General features: G+C 32.7%; 1 protein-coding gene across 1 annotated transcript in view; it reads right to left on the bottom strand.

The window, feature by feature from the left end:
* Positions 1-22,940, bottom strand: part of LOC114332850 (uncharacterized) — a 66,137-nt gene that overhangs the window by 32,579 nt on the left and 10,618 nt on the right. Inside the window, exon 2 of the mRNA XM_028282627.2 lies at positions 14,810-15,159. Coding sequence (XP_028138428.2) covers positions 14,810-15,159 — 350 coding nt within the window. The remainder of the gene's footprint in view (positions 1-14,809; positions 15,160-22,940) is intronic.

Here is a 22,940-nt window from a genome sequence, read left to right as displayed (position 1 = left end):
AAACGCAAAAAACCGTGATTTCATTTGTTTTTATTTTTAGGGTAAAATTGCGATTTTGACAATGTTCCCCCACATAAATTTCAAAATAAAAATCATTTTCGTTTTCAGCGCCTTAAAAAACATAAAGTATGAGCAAAATTAGCCATTAACCACACCGTGGTCAGTACCTGGTTATTTTGGGGGTGCGTAAGATATACACTGTGAAAGATATACACTGATTACCTATGATTAACTATTTAGATGGGAAATAAGCCACAATTAAATTGAAAAAATAATTTTATTTTTTATTCTACCATTGAGATAAATCTAACAATGAACAAGAAAGAACAAAGAATTGCATTTATAAAATACCTTGTGAATGCGAACAATTTTATTTAGTTATTAACGTTAGAATTAAACGTTAGAATAAGTGAACATCAGCCTTATATTAAAAATAGAGAATTTGATAGATCTCATATATGTCAACACGCATGGGATAGTTCAGTGGAGAGATTCAAGTATAGTCCTGAAAGTACCAGAAAGTAAAAAGAGAAAAATCAAAGAAGCGGCTCTAATTATGCAGTAAAATGCAGTAGGATGTGGTTACCCATACTGAAAGAGGAAGTCAACAGAAATAAATTACCACGATTAGTAAGTCAATAACCTATCAAGTTAGTACAAATTTTATATTTTAGTATTACTTATTGTATATCTATGTATTATTATTATTATTATTTATAATTTAAGCATATTAAAGTCAGAATTTGGTATTAGTTTTTTTAAAGTAAATTAAATTTAAGAACAAATACTTACGATGTCGGGATAGTATCACGAGGTTTTTTTCCTGGTTTTCCCTCGTGATTTACTATGAAATCTCTAACGCGAGAATTTTACTGTCATCGTTGCATTTGGTTGTCTTTTTAAAGACAGATCACATGATATGATTTTTTTGTGACGGATACTCTTGAGTTGGGATTGATTTTATGTAATCGAATGAACTATATTTTAATAAAGTCGTCCCAGGAACGCAACTCATAATCAATATTGGCGATATCATTTTAAAGTTTTCTACATTAAAATGTATAAAATACATCTGAATTGCCAATATAAATGAGTCAGATTAAATAAATTATTAGAAGATTTTTTTTACTTAGCAACAACATTTTTGTTTATTTTAGTAGTATTTTGTATTTTGACAACTAAACCCGATTTGGGCTTCGAAACGCTAATAAAATAATTTTTTCAATTTAATTGTGGCTTATTTCCCATCTAAATAGTTAATCATAAAAATGTTACAAGGAAATAGCTTCAGAACAACTGGTTACCTACTTATTTCATTTTAATTTGATTGATAGGACTTCCGATTTTAAAAATTCTACCGAAAGTATACTGTTTAGTCACCGGAATAGTACAGACGATATATTATTCGACGCACGTTAGCAAGGCGAGAACAAATATCTAACTCCGGTTTCATGACTGTCTGTCCATCTGTCCGTCCGTCCGCGAATATAACTCATATGTTATTAATACAGATAGAATGACAAATGAGGTGTCGAATTAACGCTTATAACCCAAGCGGGTATTAAAGATGAGAAATTTGACATCGGACTTCCAGTTTTAGAGTTACAACTGGAAGTACCGTTTTAATGTCACGGAAATGGTATAAGCGATATATTATTCGACATATCTTAGCAAGATGAAAACAAATACATATATGTATATACATATATGTATATACATGTATATACTTTTCGTTTTTATATAATCTCCTGTTAAAAGGTTCTAACGGGAAGTGCCATATTCATCATCATCATCATCACACAGCCAAATTTGTCCACTGTCGGACATAGGCCTCCTCAAGATGTCTCCACCCCTGTGTCCTGGGCAGCTGCAATCCAGTTTGTCGCTATTCTCTTTATATCGTCGGTCCGTCTGGTAGGTGGTCTTCCACGACTTCGTTAGTCCGCCCTTGGCCGCCACTCTAAGATCTTCCTTGTCCATCTGTTGTCTCTCTGTCTTGCGACGTGTCCTGACCATTTCCACTTCAACTTCGTAATGCGCTTTATGATGTCTTCCACTCCAGTTCTTCGCCGTAACTCATCATTTCGTATTCTGTCTCTCAGAGTTAGGCCAAGCATGGATCTTTCCATTTTTCGTTGTGCTACTTGTAGTTTTCTTATTGATGTTTTAGTCAATGTCAGTGTTTCAGCTCCATAAGTAAGCACCGGAAGTACGCACTGGTTAAATGCTTTTCCTTTTAGCTTTATTGGGATGTTTTCCTTGAACACGACTCTTAGTTTGCCATATGCTGCCCATCCTAAAGCTATTCTTCGAGATAATTCGCATGTTTGGTTGTCTCTACTTATTTCTATTTCGTGACCCAGATAGATATATTTGTGAACTGTTTCGATATGGCAGTTTTCTAGTGTCAGTGGTCCGCTAGGTACTAAATTGGTCATCATTTTAGTTTTCCCAAAGTTTATTTCCAACCCTACTTTTTGAGAAACTCGTTGTAGTTCTTGCAGCATTTCTTGGGCTTCCTTTAAGTCGTCGGTTATTAAAACTGTATCATCTGCAAATCGTAGGTGGTTCAGCCTTTCGCCATCGACATTCAAACCTCTGTTTTCCCATTCTAACATCTGGAATGCGTGCTGCATTACGGCATTGAATAGTTTTGGTGACATGTTATCTCCTTGTCTAACTCCCCTTTTTAGTTTAATTTTTGAGTTTGGGTATAGAGGTTTATTGCTGTTGTGGCATTTGCATATATATGTTGAATAATGTTGGAATATCGGTAGTCGATTCTACAATCTCTCAAAGCTCTTAAGATGGCTACCATTTCGATAGTGTCAAAGGCTTTTTTGTAGTCAACAAATACTAGAACTAGCGGCAAGTTGTACTCCACAGTTTTTTCGATTATGACCTGTAGGCAAGTTAGATGGTCATTTGTACCATACCCAGGACGGAAGCCTACCTGTTCTCTAGGTTGGCATGTTTCTAGCTTGTTCTCAATTCTGGCAGTGATTATTCGGGCAAACAATTTATACAGGTGGTTTAGAAGACTGATTGGCCTATAGTTTTCGAGGTCTGTTTCATCTCCTTTCGTATGTATGAGGAGCGTTATAGAATTATTCCATTCAGCTGGTATGGCTTGGTTTCCTAAGCATATATTGAAAAGGTGTTTGATTGCCCTGATGAGAGCAGAGCCTCCGAATTTTCTTTAAATTATGATAGATTTCAGCCGTTGTAATCTCGGGAATATCCTCTGAACCTTGATTCATAATTTTTTGTTCTGAATGTTCTGTAGGGTTTAGGTCAAGTTTATTTGTATATAGTGTTTTATAGAAGTCTTCCACTATCTCTAGCATTTCCTCTCTATTGGATGTTAGTTTGCCATTTTTCCCTTGAGTCTGATAATTTCTTTCTGCTGTTCGTCAATTTCCTTCTTAATATCTTCATGCTCTTGTTATGCTCGATTTTCTGCGAGATTTTCTCATTTTTATATGCCCTTATGTCCTTTCTAATAGCTTTAGAGACCTCTTTGTTTATTTTATTTAAGCTTTGTTGTTCTATATTCTTATCTTTTAGCATTTCTCTTCTTTCTTCTATTTTAAGTTTGGTGTTAGCAGTGATTCTCTCCTCTCTCTTGTTGGCCGTACAACATTTCCTTTGAGCTTCTGCTATGGTATAGTATTTTTACTACAAAAACGTTATTACGTAGGTCAAAATTTTTGACGTAAGAGAACTGTCAAAACATTAGAATGTGACTTTTCATTATTGCTATGTTTATTATAAACACGGCAATAATGAAAAGTCACATTCTAATGTTTTGACAGTTCTCTTACGTCAAAAATTTTGACCTACGTAATAACGTTTTTGTAGTAAAAATACTATATTAGTAATTAATTTATTTAGCTGATTTATGTCATTTGTAGGGGGTCTGTTTTGTAGATGTACAGTTATATGATCTGCAAACTCTGTTTCGTTTTTTGGTTGTGACCATGCTTTCATTTGTTTCTTTCTTATTAGTTTAGTTCTCTCTTTGTCGATGTTAATTTCTATTCTAGCGCGAACCATTCTGTGATCACTTCCTGTTGTGAAGCTGTTTAGGACAGTGACATCCTTAACTATAAATTTTTTGTCTGTAATTATATAGTCAATTTCATTTTGCGCTTTCCCATCCGGGCTTCTGCATGTCCACCTTCTATGATGTTTTTTGTAAAAGAAGATATTCATTTCATATAATTTGTTCTGAAGGAGATAGTTTAATAAAGTTTGTCCGCGTTCATTTCTTCCATCGCTGCCGAAGTTTCCAAGTGCAAATTCTGGCGGATCGGATTTCATGCCAATTTTTGCATTCATATCACCACATAGAATTGTAAAATGGGTGTGATTTTCTTTCAGGGCTTTCGTTACTTCGTCATAGAAAATGTCTATTTCCTCTTCGCTGTGGTCTGTGGTTGGTGCATAGGCCTGTATTATTTTGATGTTGTATCTGTCGTTTAGCTTTAGAATGGTGTATATTACTCTAGTGGATATACCATGTATTGTAACGATTCTACTGTAAAGCCGTTAGTGTAGGAAACAGAGGTTGAACCTTGCAAAATGGACACAAGTCCGGTTTTATTTTTTTTCTGGTAGATCAAGGGGTGCTTATTATCAGACTAACTTTTTCTGAAAAAATTTCGCCCCGGAACCCCCTTTTTCACCCCTTTAAAGGGGATAATTTGTGGTTTTTGCGGAACGTAGCCCTTCCTGTACGTTTTACAAAAAAATTTTTTTATAGAAATATGAAGAGGACTATATTTTATATGATTTATTTCCCGACAGCATATGTCTATCATCCACCGTTTAGCGGGGGTGGCGCCCCAAAGTTGACAAGTTTTTAAAAAAGATGTTTTTAAAAAATATATATTTTCCCCTAACTGTAACGGAAATTAGGAAGAAATCCTGCGACAAGTATTCACAAATAAATGACAGATTTTTTGGTATAGGTTCCACTTAAGGGTAATTAGCCTATTTTTAATTACAGGGTGTTACATTTTAAAAAACTCCTTTTTATACCATCTGAACCGTTTATGCTAGAGTAAAAAAACTTTTAGCGATTACCCACGTACTGGTGCTATTTACAAATTTGTATAATTTACCCCCATTTTTTCCTCGGAACCACCCCAAAAAAAGAAGAATTAATAAATAAAGTGATTTTCTTGAAATCCTTCACACACAATGCCCTTTATTAATATGCTTCATATATCATTCTGTGCACGTTATTATTATTCATGCATGGACACCAAAAGCGATTTCCTAGTGCAACCCCTGTAGCCAAAAATAAATAAATAAAATGGGGGTTGAAACTTTTTTTTTGTTTTTTGCTTTTTGATCCATACGGGCATATGCTTCATCAATAGTGCTTTTTAAAAATATATATGGTTATTGCAACATTCCTGCGGAAACCACCCCTATCCTTGAAAATATACTGCAGAAACTACCCCTATCCCTTGGCGAGCATGTTTTTACGATTTTCTCATTACCTATGCATTCTTTTTAAACAAAACTTATAAAAGGTTAAAGACCACTATTTACTCTAAAAATTAGGTTCTATTCATTTTTTTCGTATAAGCAACCGTTACGGCACAGTGGCGCCGTAAACTTCGTGATATGCTTTGGCGGGCTCCAGTTTTTGTTTTTTATTTCGTCACTTGTTTGTTTTATCGATAAAGTACTTATGTAAAATAAAACAACACAGTGTAAGCTACAAATTATGACCTATACACATTTTACATTCTTTGTCCCCCAAAGCCACAGTGTTGGACCAAAATAAATTTTTGCATATTTTCGCCACCTACACGCATTTTATTTCATTAATGTTACCTTAATAGCACAATATTTACCCTTAAGTGGTCGCTAAGCAGTGGCGTATCCCGGGAGGGGTGATGGGGGCGATCACCCCTCCCCCTCAAACCAAAAGTGATATTATATTTAAAGATTATAAAAATATTCATTTATTTTTATAGAAATACTTATATTATTATTTTTATAATGATGGCGTACTTTTTATGTTTTAGCGACAGTGGCGGATCCAGCATCGTTAAGGGGGGTGCCAATTGGCTAAATTTCTATAAAAATAAATGAATATTTTTATAATCTTTCAATATAATATCACTTTGGGTGTGAGAGGGGGGATGATCGCCCCCATCACCCCTCCCTGGATCCGCCACTGCTTAGTGACCACTTAAGGGTGAATATTGTGCTATTAAGGTAGCATTAATGAAATAAAATACGTGTAGGTGGCGAAAATATGCAAAAATTGATTTTGGGCCACCACTGTGGCTTTGGGGGGCAAAGAATGTTAAATGTGTATAGGTCATAATTTGTAGCTTACACTGTGTTGTTATTTTACATAAGTACTTCATCAATAAAACAAACAAGTGACGAAATAAAAAACAAAAACTGGAGCCCGCCAAAGCATATCACGAAGTTTACGGCGCCACTGTGCCGTAACGGTTGCTTATACGAAAAAAATGAATAGGTCCTAATTTTTAGAGTTAATAGTGGTCTTTAACCTTGTATAAGTTTTGTTGAAAAATAATGCATAGGTAATGAGAAAATCGTAAAAACATGCTCACCAAGGGATAGGGGTAGTCTCTGCAGTATATTTTCAAGGATAGGGGTGGTTTCCGCAGGAATGTTGCAATAACCATATATATTTTTGAAAAGCAGAATTGATGAAGCATATGCCCATATGGATCAAAAAGCAAAAAACAAAAAAAAGTTTCAACCCCCATTTTATTTATTTTTTTCTTGGCTACAGGGGCTGCACTGGGAAATCGCTTTTGGTGTCCATGCATGGGTAATAATAACGTGCACAAAATGATATATGAAGCATATTAATAAAGGGCATTGTGTGTGAATGATTTCAAGAAAATCACTTTATTTATTAATTATTCTTTTTTTTTGGGGTGGTTCCTAGGAAAAAATGGGGGTAAATTATACAAATTTGTAAATAGCACCAGTACGTAGGTAATCTCTGAAAGTCTTTTTACTCTAGCATAAACGGTTCAGATGATATAAAAAGGGGTTTTTTAAAATGTAACACCCTGTAATTAAAAATAAGGCAATTACCCTTAAGTGAAACCTATACCAAAAAATCAGTCACTTATTTGTGAGAAATTGTCGCACGACTTTTTCTTAATTTCCGTTACAGTTAGGGAAAATTATATATTTTTTAAAAACATCTTTTTTAAAAACTTGTCAACTTTGGTGCGCCACCCCCGCTAAACGGTGGATGATAGACATATGCTGTCGCATAATGAATCATAGAAAATATAGTCATATTCATATTTCTATAAAAAAATTTTTTGTAAAAGGTACAGGAATGGCTACGTTCCGCAAAAACCACAAATTACCCCTTTTAAAGGGGTGAAAAAGGGGGTTCCGGGGCGAAATTTTTTCAGAAAAAGTTAGTCTTATAATAAGCACCCCTTGATCTACCAGAAAAAAAAATAAAACCGGACTTGTGTCCATTTTGCAAGGTTCAACCTCTGTTTCCTACACTACGTTTATTTATGAGGAAACTTACACCTTCCACTGATTTGTTATCTTCACCAACGTGATAGAATATATGGCCAGATTTTAGTGTCTGTAAGTGTTCACCATGTCTTCTTACCTCGCAGAGCCCAATTACGTTCCACCTGATCTTTTCCATCTCCATCTCCATTTCAGTGATCTTGGCATCCGATAGTAGCGTTCGAGCATTATACGTTGCGATATTCATCTTAAATAGTCTCTGAGTCAAGGTTTTGTCCCCCCGAATCCGAGATCGTGGGACAGACTGATAAATCATTGTGAGATTCTGGATTCATCCTACTCACCTGGGGTAATTTTTAAATCTTGACATTATTTGACATTATTTGGGGGGGGGTAGGGCAAAATAAAACACCACGCCTGCCATGCGGGTTGGTGAGTTTTAGAGAAAGAAGTAGAAGGAAATATAGTGACCCGTCTGCCCTTGTAAACCTAATAGCCATTCGGGGTCGGAAGAAACAAGAGTTAGCCAAGGGAGGCTGATAGGAAAGATTAAAGGCATTTTACTCAAGACCAGTTGAAGAAGAGTAAAATGTGAAGGCCCTTATGACCCGCTAGGTGCAGTTTATAAGCGTATGAATATTAATACACCTTGTGTATTATTACTGTCATATTACTGGCATTAGTGCCATATTACTGTCGCAGAAATAGCAGGTACATGTTACATAGCAATGGACGCGTATTGAAAAGTCGCAGTCGAGTTGAATCTTTAGTTCCGATTTTGCAGTCATTTTAGTTTAAACAATTATGACCGAAGTTTACTATAATTAAATCAAAACCAGTGAAATCGTATATCAACCGACGCAAAGTTTCACGAAAATATCAAATATCGACTTCCGGTCAGGGATGAAACTACCGATGGAACAACCGGGGCAGTGCTTGGGGCCCCCGGTCAAGACGGCAATCCCGGGGGCTCCCGTTTGGTTGCTTGTGCATAGATTGTAACGAGGTCAAATAAACTTTTTAAAGTACTTCCAGTCAAGTTCTACTTCGAGTTGTCCGATTGTAATAAGTACACGGCATATTAATTCTAACAACTTCAATTGTTGATTTTAACCTGGTTCACCGGCACCATTACAAAAAATTTGTCTCAAAATCTCTCCATGAAGTCACCTCATTTTCTTTGCTTTCAAACCACAAAGCAGCCCCGTCTTTTAGCTGACTTCTTATAATTTCTTTGCAGTCTTCAAAGTTCTACATATGTTAGAATTTGTTTTTTAAGGTTTTAATGAATGGTACCGGATGTCATTTTCTAATATCCCCGCCAAATTGGAATATGCTCTCATTAAAGCTGTATACAATTATTTCTCGACAGTTTCCTCCTTTTTGACATTTTCCTATCTCCTTCATTTTGTCTTCCACTTTTTCTATGTCGAATTTTAACGCATTATCGAATTTCTCTTCCACCTTTTCAATTTTCTATATCTTCCCAGCAATCTTGTTTACCTCTTTCTGCATTTTCTCTAAATAAACCTTCATATCTTATTCAAAGTGACTCTAAAACCTCTCCATCCAACACGCTGGGCTGGAAGATTTGATGCAGTCAATACATTGAAACACAGATTTTGCGATGTTTTGAAATACCTTTGAAGTCCAGTTCAGACAAGTAACAAAAAAAATGGAAGAGGCGAAGCAACACAACTGAAAAAAAACTAGGTATAACTCGAATACTTTGGAAGCGTTAAGATATTTTATTTTTTGCAACAAAACGGTGCGTCGTATAAAAAAATGGGAAGATAGATTTTTTGTCGCAAATGGAACGAGGAATTTAAAAATGATTGTTAATTTGAAATATGTCAGTGGCGTACCATCTTTTTTTCTTTAAAAAGTTCAGACCATTACCCGTATGCGCGCCAATGATGAATATAAAATTCTTAATTGTATGTCAAAAAAAGCACAATAACTACCTCTTAAAACCTGCCAAATTTTATTGCAATGTTGCCAGTAGTTCCGGCAAAATCGTAAAAAATGTGTAAAATTTTGTTTTCTTCAACGCCGTGTATCTTGAAAATGGATGGCGTTACAGAAAAATTTTATTAGGCAAACCCCAATTATTTCTTACTTTTTTACCTATTCTAGTGACAGTGTTACCTTTTTTGAAAAATATGTATAAAATTGTATCAAAAAACGAAAAAAAAACCGAAAAAATGCGGTTTTTTATTTTTAAACGTACGTTTCACCAATTTAAAAAACTGGAAAAATTCAGGGTGAATGATTGTGCAAAAATACACATTATAATTGATTTTCGTAAAAACGAGTGTCTTAGTTTTTTTTTCAGAGTTATTTAAAAGGTTAAAATTGTTCTAAAAACTCGAATCTCCCGCCAAAAAATGTAAAAAAAATTTTTCGTATAGATCTTTTTGAAACTTACAACTTTTTTAAATAAAGTTTTTGGCTAGCTCTTAACGCGGCTGAGATAAAAATAAAAACATAAAAAGCCTAATTAGGCTCTAGGGGGGTCACGTGACCACCTAGGGGGCTAAAAATTTTAGAAAGTGAGTTCCTCTATATTTGCTCTAAAGTGACCTATACGGAATTTAAATTGAGTTGGGGGCACTTTTCACCATCTAACCCGGCTAGGCCCTTTGTTTTGTTAATAGTTGTGCAAAATAAAATCCTTGAAATCCTCAACATAGTCTTGAAAACACTGCAATCAAAATATTTGGACCTTTTAACAGCTTACAGTTTACTTGAAGAGAGCATCTTAAAACTAACTGAAATCAGAGGACAATTGGAAACCTTCTTTATAGAGGGGAATACCAGTAGGGTTCGCTCCAAAAATAATGCAGAAGACGAGAAAACATTTCGATGAACTGTGCGAAGATGAAAGACTGCAAGACGTGGGAGTCATGCTTTAGAGTATCCGTGTTTTACTCAATGATCGACACATTTTGTCATCAGCTAGACACTTGCTTTCAAGGAATGAAAGCAGTGTTAGGTACGTACCGAATTGTTCAACCTTATTTTATTTTGAATGCAAACGAACAAGACCTACAAAACGAAGCCATCAACTTCGTAAAACGTTTTTCAGATGAGAGATGGGGAGTATACCCCCACTTCTGCTGGGGTGTAAACCCCGGGACTCACCGTTAGGGGGCCCCAGATCAAGTTGGCCCCGGGACTCCCAACATCGTACTTACGGTCCTCCTTCCGGTTCTACTTTCCATCACTTTGGGTGAGTACCTAGGACTTGTGAAGTCCAATTACTTGTTATTTTATTATTTGTTACGAGTTTCAAAACCATCACAAAAATGAGGTATTACTGTAGCCGTTTGAAAAATTTCTAGTTTTGACCATCGTGCAGTCAGTTGAACGTTTTCACTTCGTTGAACCTCCATCGATTTTCATGAAAATCGGTAAGCAGTTAAAAAATGCATCAAGAAACAAGTGGCATGGTGCCAACTTGGACTTTCATCCTGATAGTGAATCCTTGAGTCACCTCTCCTCGGGTGTGAAAATTATTTTACTAAAAATAACCCCACAATTCGGTAAAGAGATAGAGAGAAATTCTAAGCAAAATTTTTTATAATATTATTATTCAAGGTGATTCAAAGAGATCAACACTTTTTGAGTTATTAAACATCAAAGATTTTAATTTTTCATAAATAACGCAAAAACTAGTAAAATTATTGTTTACAAAAAAGTTATCATGACTGAAACCTAAGATCAGTAAAATAAATTATTATAAATTATACACTCACCGGCACAAAAAACGGGCACCCCAAAAAATAGGTCATTTTTAATGTCTTGTATTTCCTAAACCTGATGTCCGATTTAAGTAATTTTTTTATTATGTTATAGCCTTATTCTTTATCAATATCGCTGTAATACTATTGTTACTAGACAGGTACATTGTCATTGTATACAGGGTGCACGAATCACACTGTGTTTTTTTCTCAAATTTTGGAACACCCTGTGGAATGTTCTAGCTTTTATAAAATACTGAAATTAAAACCCAAGTATAGCCCCAGATTTTCTTAACATTCTGTTTTTAAACGCTTTTATTTACTTCAATAGTTTGCATCAAATTTTTAGACGTTAATTTGACTGACTATTTCTTCAATGCAAATGAATGAAAATTTGCAGACATATGCATTCGCGCGTACAATACACGAATAGTCAATAAAAAAAATTTTATGTTTATTAATTGTTTAAATAAAAAAAAAACGATTTTAATGGAAAATGCTTAAATTCTCTTGTTTTTTACAATGTAGAAACTTGAGACTTTTACGGATTGTAGCTAATGATATGAACTATACATAGTTTCACTTTTTACGTTAATTGTTTACGTTATGTTTAATAAATAAACAATAAAGTTTCAAATTTTGAACGCTCATACATTTGTTTATATACAGGGTGTCCCGGAAAATAGTGCGTTCCTTTAAGGTATGGAGAGAATACACAATTTGGAACAAAAAAGTCCTATACCATTTTTTTCTAAAGTTAACCGTTTCCAAAAAAAAGTTAACATTGTTTTCCATATACCTGTATTTTAATGTTTGGAAATTTTAATAAACTGGCAACATCGTACGCACTACGGAATAATAACATATAACATAATAAGAACTCGTTTGTGATTGTGATTAACAGTATTTAAAATAATCCAACCTAATAGTATGTAATACTTATGTATTTACTATTTGTTTACTAAAATTATTTTCTTTTGAAATGTATTGAAATACCTATTGCATAATTTTAAACGAATTACACATCTTTTAACATAAAAACACATCTTTTAACTGAACTAGTATTATGTATTTAGTAAGGTTTAAATGGGTTGAATGCTGAGTATTGCTGAGGGCTTTAACTGAATTATATAGTTTTAATAGTTTACAGTGGAACTTAAATACACCAGATAATGTCTCAGTAATTTGTTTACTTGTGAACTGAAATAACTAAGTTGTACTTACTTGAAAATAATTATTATACCGAATAGATGTTTCAAGTAACCTTTCACAAACACCATTCATAGGTAATAACATAATAGGTAATACACTCACTATTCGAAAACATTTTCGGCATTGACACTAAACAGGATTCTTTAAAACTATCTGTTTATTATCTACCTTCTATCTATTTATTTACATGGGACTGTCTATGCTTAAATTTGCATACCTCACATAGTTGTCAGATTTAAATTTGCCTACCAAAATACATTTTAATTTTTTGGTCAAACGGTTGCATTTAGAAAAAAATGTTATAAGAGTTTTTTGTTCTACATGGTACCTTCTACCTATACCTTTAAGGAACGCACTATTTTCCGGGACACCCTGTATAAATCAACGTTTATTCGTGTCAAATTTCAATACGATACGAAACAAAATTTCAGCCAAAACTCGAATTCAAAAAATTCGTGTTTTTATCGTAGTCTTAGAAAAACCACCGGTAGAGACGTTTTGTGCTACAATTAACATTAGAATTCGTTTTGTCGTATTAATTAATTAAACGCTTTCCTTTAGTTCAATCGTTTGGGTCAAATCTTTGGACGTTAATTTGACTGCCTTTTCTTCAATGCAAATGAATTAAAATTTGCAGACATATGCATTCGCGGGAACAATACACGAATAGTCAATAAAACATTTTTTGTTTATTAATTGTTTAAATAAAAAAAAACGATTTTAACGGAAAATGCTTAAATTATCTTGTTTTTTACAATGAAGTAACTTGAAACGTTTACAGATTGTAGCTAATTATATGAACTATACATAATTTCACTTTTTACGTTAATTGTTTTTGCTTACGTTTGCAAACGTTATGCTGCATAAATAAACAATAAAGTTTTAAATTTTTTGCCGATTCCGACTACTTTTCATGTTTGTGCATCATATGTTTTATACATATTTTAATAAACATGACGTTATGTTTTAATGTTTAAAAAGTGTAAGACTAAAAAGTAAAAAATATGAAAAAAATATTTTTAAAAAACGCTTTTCTTTAGTTACGAGTGACTAAAATTAAACATATTATAAATAAATCAACTAAAAAGCAACAAATAAAAAAATTGAAAAAGTCTAACATATTCGTTAAAGAAAATCGTGGTGCAAAAACCGTTTATTCGATGAAGAGGCGCCACGCTTTTCTTTGACGAATATGTAAGATTTTTTCAATTTTTTTTTTGCTTTTTAGTTGATTTTTTTATAATTAGTTTAATTTTAGTCACTCGTAACTAAAGAAAAGCGTTTCTTAAAAATATTTTTTCAAATCTTTTTAGTTAATTCATTCGCTTATGTTGGATAACAAAAAAGTTAGGCACTTTAACAACTACCCCTGTTTTTCGTGAATACAGGGTGTTTTTAAATAAGTACGGCAAACTTTAAGGGGTAATTCTGCATGATAAAATAATGACAGTTTGCTTTATAAACTTATGCCTGCAAATGCTTCGTTGCCGAGATAGGGGGTGTTGAAATTGTTCTTACAAACTGACCATTTATTTATTGCTCCAAAACTGTTTGTGATATGCAAATGAAATTTGGTAGATTTTAAGAGGTAGTTATTGTGCATTTTTTGGCATACAATTATGAATTTTATATTAACCATTGGCGTGCATAGGGGATATATCTAACATGTTTATACCGGTATGGACGCCAATGGTAAATATAAAATTCTTACTTATACGCCAAAAAATGCGCAATAACCACCTCTTAAAATCTACCAAATTTCATTTGCATATCACAAACCGTTTTAGAGCAATAAACAAATCGTCAGTTTGTAAAAAAAATTTCAACACCCCCTATCTCAGAATCGAAGCATTTGCGGGCATACGTTTATGACGCAAACTGTCATTATTTTATCATGCAGAATTACCCCCTAAAATTTGCTGTACTTATTTAAAAACACCCTGTATTGACGAAAAACAGGGGTAGTTGTTAAAGTGCCTAACTTTTTCATTATCCAACATAAGCGAATGAATCAAAAAACAGAATATTAAGAAAACCTGAGGCAATAGTTGGGTTTTAATTTCAGTATTTTATACAAGCTAGAACATTTCACAGGGTGTTCCAAAATTTGAGAAAAAAACACAGTTTGATTCGTACACCCTGTATACAATGACAATGTACCTGTCTAGCAACAATATTATTACAAGGATATTGTTAAAGAATAAGGCTATAACATATTAAAAAAACAACTTAAATCGGACATCAGGTTTAGGAAATACAAGGCATTAAAAATTATCCATTTTTTGGGGTGCCCATTTTTTTGTGCCGGTGAGTGTAGCTTATTATAATATTACTGTTTGTTCACTTACACTATTCATATTTAATATATCAGGATGTCCAGCATTGCTACATTCCTCTTGAAGGTATTCCAAATATGCATTCGGATCTTTCGGTACGTCCTCCCAAAAATTGCTACCATCTAAACTTATTGGCTTATATTGGTTAATATCAAATTGATTAATATCATATGGCTTAAAATTAAATTCCGGTATGTTTAGTTTGTTCTCTTGTATATCATTGATTCTTTTATGTATTTCCCCAAAATCAATATTCGGCATGTCAAATCTGTCAATATCAAATTTATGCCTGTCAAATCTGTCAAAATCGATATTCTGTGGATCAAATTTATTAGAATCAATATTCTCCATGTTACTGTACCCTAAAATAAATGGAACAAATAAATTTCTGGAAGCTTAAATTTTATAGGGGAGTGCATATAGATTTTCACTTCGGAAATAATCAAACAAGATATAGTGCAGTCACTGAAGGTTTTCACCTCCGATTTAGTTAAACCTCCATCGATTTTCATGAAAGTTGGTGAGTAATTAGAGGATACATTAAGGAACAAAGATGACATGATACCAACTTGCGCTTTTACCCTGAGGGTGGATGCCACCCCTTCTCGGGTGTGAAAATTATTTTATTAAAAATAATACCATAAGTCGATAGAGGGACAAATTATAAGCAAAATTGGTTATCTAAAGTTATTAAAATAAATCAACACTTTTTGAGTTATTAAAGACCAAAGATTTTATTTTTTCGTAAAACAATGCATGTTTTAAATCGGTTTTTTACGTATAAATCAAAAACTATAAGCTTTTTCAAAAAAGTTATTATTACAGAAATTAAAGATAATAAAAAATTTATTACAGTCCTCATATAAAGAACTAAACTAATGTTAGTTCAAAGTGAGTTATTGGCAATTGAATGTGTATTTTCTTCGACGAGTACTCAAATCTAAGTATTTAAGCTTAAATAACGGGAAAACAATGCAATGTATAAAATATTCCTGTTAAATATCTGCCAAAGTACTTCGGAATACCTATCACACGAGCTTCAGAACAAGGTAATAGCGTCAAAATTAAGCAAGTTATAATGAAAATTAAAAAACCGTTTCGAATTTTTTAGGCAAAAGTGAAAAATTAAACATACGCCATTTCCATAAAAATTAAAATTTATAGTAATCCTGACAAGAACTTCTTTAAATTAGCATAAATAATGTTTTCGGTAATGTTGACCGGCTTAGAATGCATATTTTTGAAAAAAAAAGATATAAGTTAAAAAAATCATAATTTTTAAAATTATTGTATTTCTCATATTCTTTTGATAATAACTCCAAAAATACTCAATATACGTAAAAAATAATAGATAACCGAATTTTAGTATTTTATGTGCCAAATATTTTACGTGTTTTACTATTTCTATAGGGTAAAAAATAACCGAGATAGAAACGTTTAAATCTTAAATTTTGCTGTGGGAACCATGCAACCGGGGTCACTGAACCTTTTATTTTTAAAAAGGTAAGGGGTTTAAAAGATTAGGTTCAACGTGGTTAAATAGCACCTGGAATTAACTTTCAATTAGTTTTTAGATGAATCTGATATCGTAAACACGAACGGAGTTATTAAAAAAAATAACATTTTTTGGAAAAATTTTTAAAAGATAAATTTCGAAAAATTTTGGAGCATAAATTTTAACGCTATCAACATGTTCGGGGGCTCATTTAATAGATATTTTTAAGTGCTTTGACAAATGTTTAACAAGTTTATGTTATAAAATGCATCAATTTCCCGTTATTTCAGCTTGAATACTTAGAGTTTTCTACTCGCCGAAAAAAATATACATTTAATTACCTATGTATAACTCACTTTTAGTTAACATTAACCCGGCACCTGCCACGTGGCTTTGTAAGACGTCAACTGCCACGTGGGGTGCTCACAGCGCCCTTAAAAATTTTCTATGTTCTACTTGTTTATAAACAAAATAATGTATTGAGTTACATAAAAATATAAGAAAAACATGTTTTATTACCTTATTAGCTACTGCTACTAATATACCTACTAAAAATAAAAATAAAAAATATTAAAAATAAAACTAAAAAGGTGTTATAAGCAAATAAATAAGCAAATTAGCAAGTACCAACCCATAATAAATGAAGTTAAGTAAAATATCTAAAAAAAATAAGATTTATTGAGTATACAGACTATATTAATAATTTAAATCAGTTATTACAATAAAAAATGTAAATCTAACCTATTTATCAAAAACACAAAAAAAATTTAAAACTTAAACTGCCAGATGATGACACCCCGATTCGACTTGAGAGATACAGCGAGTAGAACTTTTTACTTTCACATGTATATAAACTAACAAAAACAGTTTTAGAAAAATATAAGCTTGTTTGAATTATTCCGAAACAATGCATATTTTCGTTCTAATTGCACTCCCCTATTAATAATATCTCATAATTTATTATCGGCGTTTTTATATGTATGCTGCATATGTCCTATATAAAAAAAGAGATTATTTAAAGTTTTGCTATTCAAGGAAAGGTGAAACCTAAGCGACTCCATCTTTAAACAAATAAATATATAAAAATAAAATCTTTGCACTTCTTAAGTCGGAAACAAATTCTCTCTTATACCTATACCCTGTCCTAAAATTTGCAATAGTCCATTCTTTCACGGTTTTTGCTCTAAATTTTAAAGAACCGCTTGGATTGACACGAAATTTGGCATACGCATAGCTTACATGTCAAAGAAAAAAAGTGATATTGTGCCGATGTGTGCTTTTGCCCTGGGGGTGACTTTTACCCCCTCCTCTTGGTCGTGAAAAACTATATGTCCAAAATAAGTCCGGAAATGGACAAACTGACTAATTTTAAGTAACTTTTGTTCTATAGAGTTTTTTCGCCAAGTCAACACTTTTAGAGCTATTTGCGAGTGAATATGTTCATTTTTCAACAAAATAACTACATTTTTAGACGGTTTTTCACAAATAACCCAAAAAGTAAGTATGCTATCGAAAAAACGTTCTGAGAAAAAATATAGCATGTAAAAAAGTAAAAAAATGGTGTACACTTTAGGTCTCTGGACCTCGTAGAACCAGAGTTATAGCCAATGAAAAATAGATTCATATTCACCTAATTTCATATAGAATATTTCGAAGTAAAATATCCAAAAAATTAAACACTTTTTGGGGAAAATTCATTATAACTTTTTTAAAGTGTTTAACAAAAGCTTTATTACTGTTTTTATAAAAAGTTCCTAGCATTAAATTTGAGCAAGTTACGCTCAAAATAAAGTTGGTCCCTTTTGTTTTGGCAAAAAAAATCCTGAAGACCACCTCCTTATTATCAACTTAAATGAAATTAATCGTTACCGCTCCACAAATTATTTTACTTATGTTGTGTTTACATGATCTGTAAGTTTCATCGACTCAAAGTGCTTATTTTTGAAAAAAATTTGGTTTAAAAGTAAAATTTTTAAAAATTTTAATTTTATCTCACAATAAAACACTGAAAAACGTTTGTTTTCTATACTTCCACAAAATCTATTACAACTATGTTATTACTACAGCTGTTTCGGCAAAGTGCCTTTCTCAAGTGATATATTTTACAATGTGTTTACAATATTTTACAAAATATCACTCGAGAAAGGCACTTTGCCGAAACAGCTCTAGTAATAGCATAGTTGTAATAAATTTTGTGGAAGTATAGAAAACATTTTTCAGTGTCTTATTGTGAGATAAAATGAACTTCCATCAAGTAATGGTCGAATCCATCAATTTTAATTTTGTAAAATATGCTTTTTTTCAAAGTAACTTAAAAATCATTAGATACCAAAAATCTCGAAAAACAAAAAAATAAGCATTGCTTTTCTGAATATCATGTATGTTTTTGTTTTTCTGTTAGACAAAAATTGATCAAGATTTGGGTTTTCTAAATTTGCATACATTCGTGATCAGTGATTCGTTCAACCCCTTTTAACTACAGCCCTTTCAAAAATAAGGACTTTGAACCGACGAAATTTACAGAACATATAAAAAATACATACACGAGTCAAGAAACTTGTGAAGTCGTAACGATTAAGTTCATTTGAGATACTAATTAGGGGGTGATTTTCCCGATTTTTTTACCAAAAAAAAAGACGATCTTTATTTTGCGCGTAACTTTTTTACTTTTGATGCTAGAAATTTTTTTTATAAAACAAAAATGAAGCTTTTTCTAAACACTTTAAATAAGTTGTAATGAGTTTTCTCCGAAATGTGTTTCATTTTTGGTTATTTCACGTTAAAATATTCCATTTGGAATTTGACAAATATGAACCAATTTTTAATTAGTTATAACTCTGCTCTTACTAGGTATAGAGACGTGATATATACACCATTTTTTTAAATTTTTTACCGGCTATATTTTTGCTACAAATGTTTTTTCGACAAAATACTTATTATTTGAGGTATTTGCGAAAAACCGTCGAAAAGCGTGGTTATTTTGTTTAAAAAATGAACATATTCACTGGCAAATAACTCGAAAAGTATTGACTTAGTGAAAAAAATCTATAGAACAAAATTCACTTAAAATTATTTAGTTTATCCACCTCCGGACTTACTTTGGACGAAAAATTTTTCGCCCCCAAGAGGGGGTGAAAACCACCCCCGGGGCAAAAGCACATATCGGCACAATATCACTTTTTTTCTTTGACTTGTTAGCTATGTGTATGCCAATTTTCATGTCAATCCAAGCGGTTCTTTAAAATTTAGGTTTTGCAATATTTTACCGTTAAAGAACGTACTACAAGGAAAAAGGCCGATGAATGCAGAGACATGCAGTCCAGAGAAATAAGATTTTTCTCGTCTTACATCCCCCTCCAGACCGAAACCAAATTTTTTGAGTAGTATGGACATCTATATTAATAACCTACATGTTTCCTGCAGCCGATTTTGATGATATACAGATTTATAAACAAATGAAAATCAAAAAAAGGTAAATTTTCGCTGTTTTCGTATATTACTAAAAAGTGAAGCATTCTAACCAAATTTGAGAATAAGAAATTTATAAATTATGTAAAAAACTTCGATATGGCGTTCGGTGAATATGTCTATCCTTATTTGTTGCTTGTAAATTTGCAAAATATTTCATACATTTTGAGATTTTATAAATCTTCTTAACTTATGTAAAAATTAAGTTAGAACCTTCGTATCACACGGAATTCTGAGACTTCTTGTGCTTAAATTATATTTTAAATTTCAAAGCAATTAGTCAAATAGTTTAAAAGTTATTTGATTTGTTTATCCCAAATTCATTTTTTTGCAACACTATAAGTCAGATAATTATGAGGTTACAGTAATACTTCGGACAGTTTATAAAAGAAGAACATTTATACTATTAACTTAATTAAAAAAAATGACAAATAGTAATTTTAAATAATGTAAAATTATTTTGCAAAAACGTGTCGATTTTTTGCTAACTTATGAACAATTAGAATAACTTTTTAACCGTTACCCGTAGAAAAACTATTTTTTCATATTTAGAAAGACTGAATTTTTATACATATTTAGAAAGAAAAACAATTGTCCTGGGACAATTAGGGACGAAGATAGCCCCCCCTTTATTGAATTCATATGTTCTTGCAAAATAATTTTGCAATATTTAGAATTATTTTGTCATTTTTTTAATTAAATTAATTTTGTAAATCTTCTTCTTCCATAAACTATCCAAAGTATTACTGTAACTTCATCATTTTCTGACTTATAGTGTTGCAAAAAAATTAATTTGTGGTAAACAAATTAAATAACTTTTAAACTATTTGACCAATTGCTTTGAAATTTAGGGTATTGCTTAAGCACCGAAAGTCTCAGCACTCCGTGTAATAAGAAGTTTCTAAGTTAATTTTTACATAAGTTATGAATATTTATATAAACTCAAAATGTATGATTTATTTTGCAATTTTCTAAGCAACCAATAAGGATAGACATATTCAGCGAACGCCAGGTTGAAGATTTTTATACGATTTATCTTCTTATTTCATATATCGATAATCTTCTTACTCTCAAATTTGTTTAAAATGCTTAACTTTTTGGTAATAGACGGAAATAACGAAAATTTATCATATTTTGATCTTTATTTGTTTATAACTATTTACATGATCAAAATCGGCTGCAGGAAACATATACATATACCTAGGTTATTATTATAGATGTCCGTACTACTCAAAAAATTTGTTTTCGGCCTGGATGGGGTTGTGTCACCAACAGGATATTTTTTCACTTATTTCTCGGAACTAATAAGAAATCAATAATATGCATTTCACAACACATCAATTCATCAAGGCAAAATCAAAAAAATTGTTTCCTAGTACTCAATACGTGAGTAAAACGCACGTAGGTAAAGGCATTTAATATTTAATTGCGATTCAGAGACCACTACCATCTCTCTATGGTCCATTTCAACCTCTGAGTATCTTCAAGAGAGCCTGTAGGGGTGCTCTGACTCTAAATTAAATCTTTTCGCCAGGTATGCTAATTACAATGAAATAATTAACGTTTAGACGCAATAGCGACCTCTATTAAAGGAAAGGCGAAACTCAAGCGACTCCATCATTAAACAAATAAATATTTAAAAATAAAATCTTTGGATTTCTTAAGTAGGAAACAAATTCTCTCGTATACATGTACCCTATGGGGTAGTCAAGGGAAATCTATAATACGTGTGTCTTTTTAGTTTTGCATATAGCCGCTTAGAGGGCGCCACCACTAAAACCTTTCAACACAAACGTAACCTCAATATTTTGTTGACATAAATCGAGAATTTCATTGCGATACAACAAGTCGTGTAGATACAGTTAATTTTTAAAATTAGCAAAACGGTCGAAAAATGGATCTTAGCCAAAAATATTTTCGAGCTATAATTTTTTACAATTTTCGGAGAGGATTATCCCAGCAGCAATGTGACGCTGAAATGCTTTCTGTGTTTATTAGGAGTGAAGCATCACACCAGTCAACTATTTCCCGCTGGTACTGCGAATTTCAACGTGGTCGCTCCAGTCTCAGCGACGAATCCAGGCCAGGTCCATTCAAAACAGCAGTCACACAGCAAAACATTGATGCGGTTCGTTAGCTAATTAAGGATGACCACCGTGTAACATACCGGGAGATAGAGGCATCATTGGTCATTTCAAAGACCTCGATCCAAAAGATTCTACGTGAAAAACTGGGTGTTAGGAAGTTGGTTTGCCGTTGGATCCCTCATTTGCTTCCAGAAGAGCAAAAAGCGGCTCGCGTTAATTGGTGTCGAAAAACATTGGAACGGTGTAACAAAGGAAGCTCAAAAAACGTTTACAATATTGCTAGTGGCGACGAATCTTAGATTTGCACCTACCAACCGGAAAATAAACACCCATCCGCTGTGTGAGTGTTCCAAGGTGAGGAAAAACCAACAAAAGTGATCAATCCTCGAAGTGTCTCAAAGAAAATGGTAGCTTTGTGTCAAAATCTGGTCATGTGGCAACAATTGCTCTAGATGATCGAAGAACGGTTACTTCTAATTGGTATGTAACTGTTTGTTTACCAGAAGTTATCACGAAATTCCGACAAAGCAACACAAAACGGCGAATCATCCTACATCATGACAATGCAAGTGCTCACACTGCACAAAAGACAGTAGAGTTTTTGGAGGTTGAAAACATCGAATTGTTAAACCATCCACCGTACAGCCCCGACTTAAGTCCGAACGACTTCTTCACGTTCCCAAAGATCAAGAACTCAATGCGTGGGCGGCGATTCCAGTCGCCAGAAGAAGCCATCGATGCCTTTAAAACAGCCATTTTCCAGGTGTCAGCTGAAGACTGGAATAACTGTTTTACCAATTGGTTTGAACGTATTCAAAAGTGTATCGATCTTGGTGGGACATATTTTGAAAATCAATAAAGTACTTTAAGTCTATATATTTTTTGTTTTTATGGCTATATGCAAAACTAAAATGCCAACCTATCTATGCATTTCACAATACATCAATTCATCAAGACAAAGATCAACAAATTTGTTTTCTAGTACTCAGTACGTGAGTATAAACGCAGAAAGGCAAAGGCATTTAATATTTAATTACGATTCAGAGACCACTACCATCTCTCTATAAGCCATTTCCAACAAATATTTATTTGT

Source organism: Diabrotica virgifera, chromosome 4, assembly GCF_917563875.1.
Source record: "Diabrotica virgifera virgifera chromosome 4, PGI_DIABVI_V3a".
NCBI classification, from domain to species: domain Eukaryota; kingdom Metazoa; phylum Arthropoda; class Insecta; order Coleoptera; family Chrysomelidae; genus Diabrotica; species Diabrotica virgifera.
This window is presented reverse-complemented; position numbering and strand designations above follow the sequence as displayed.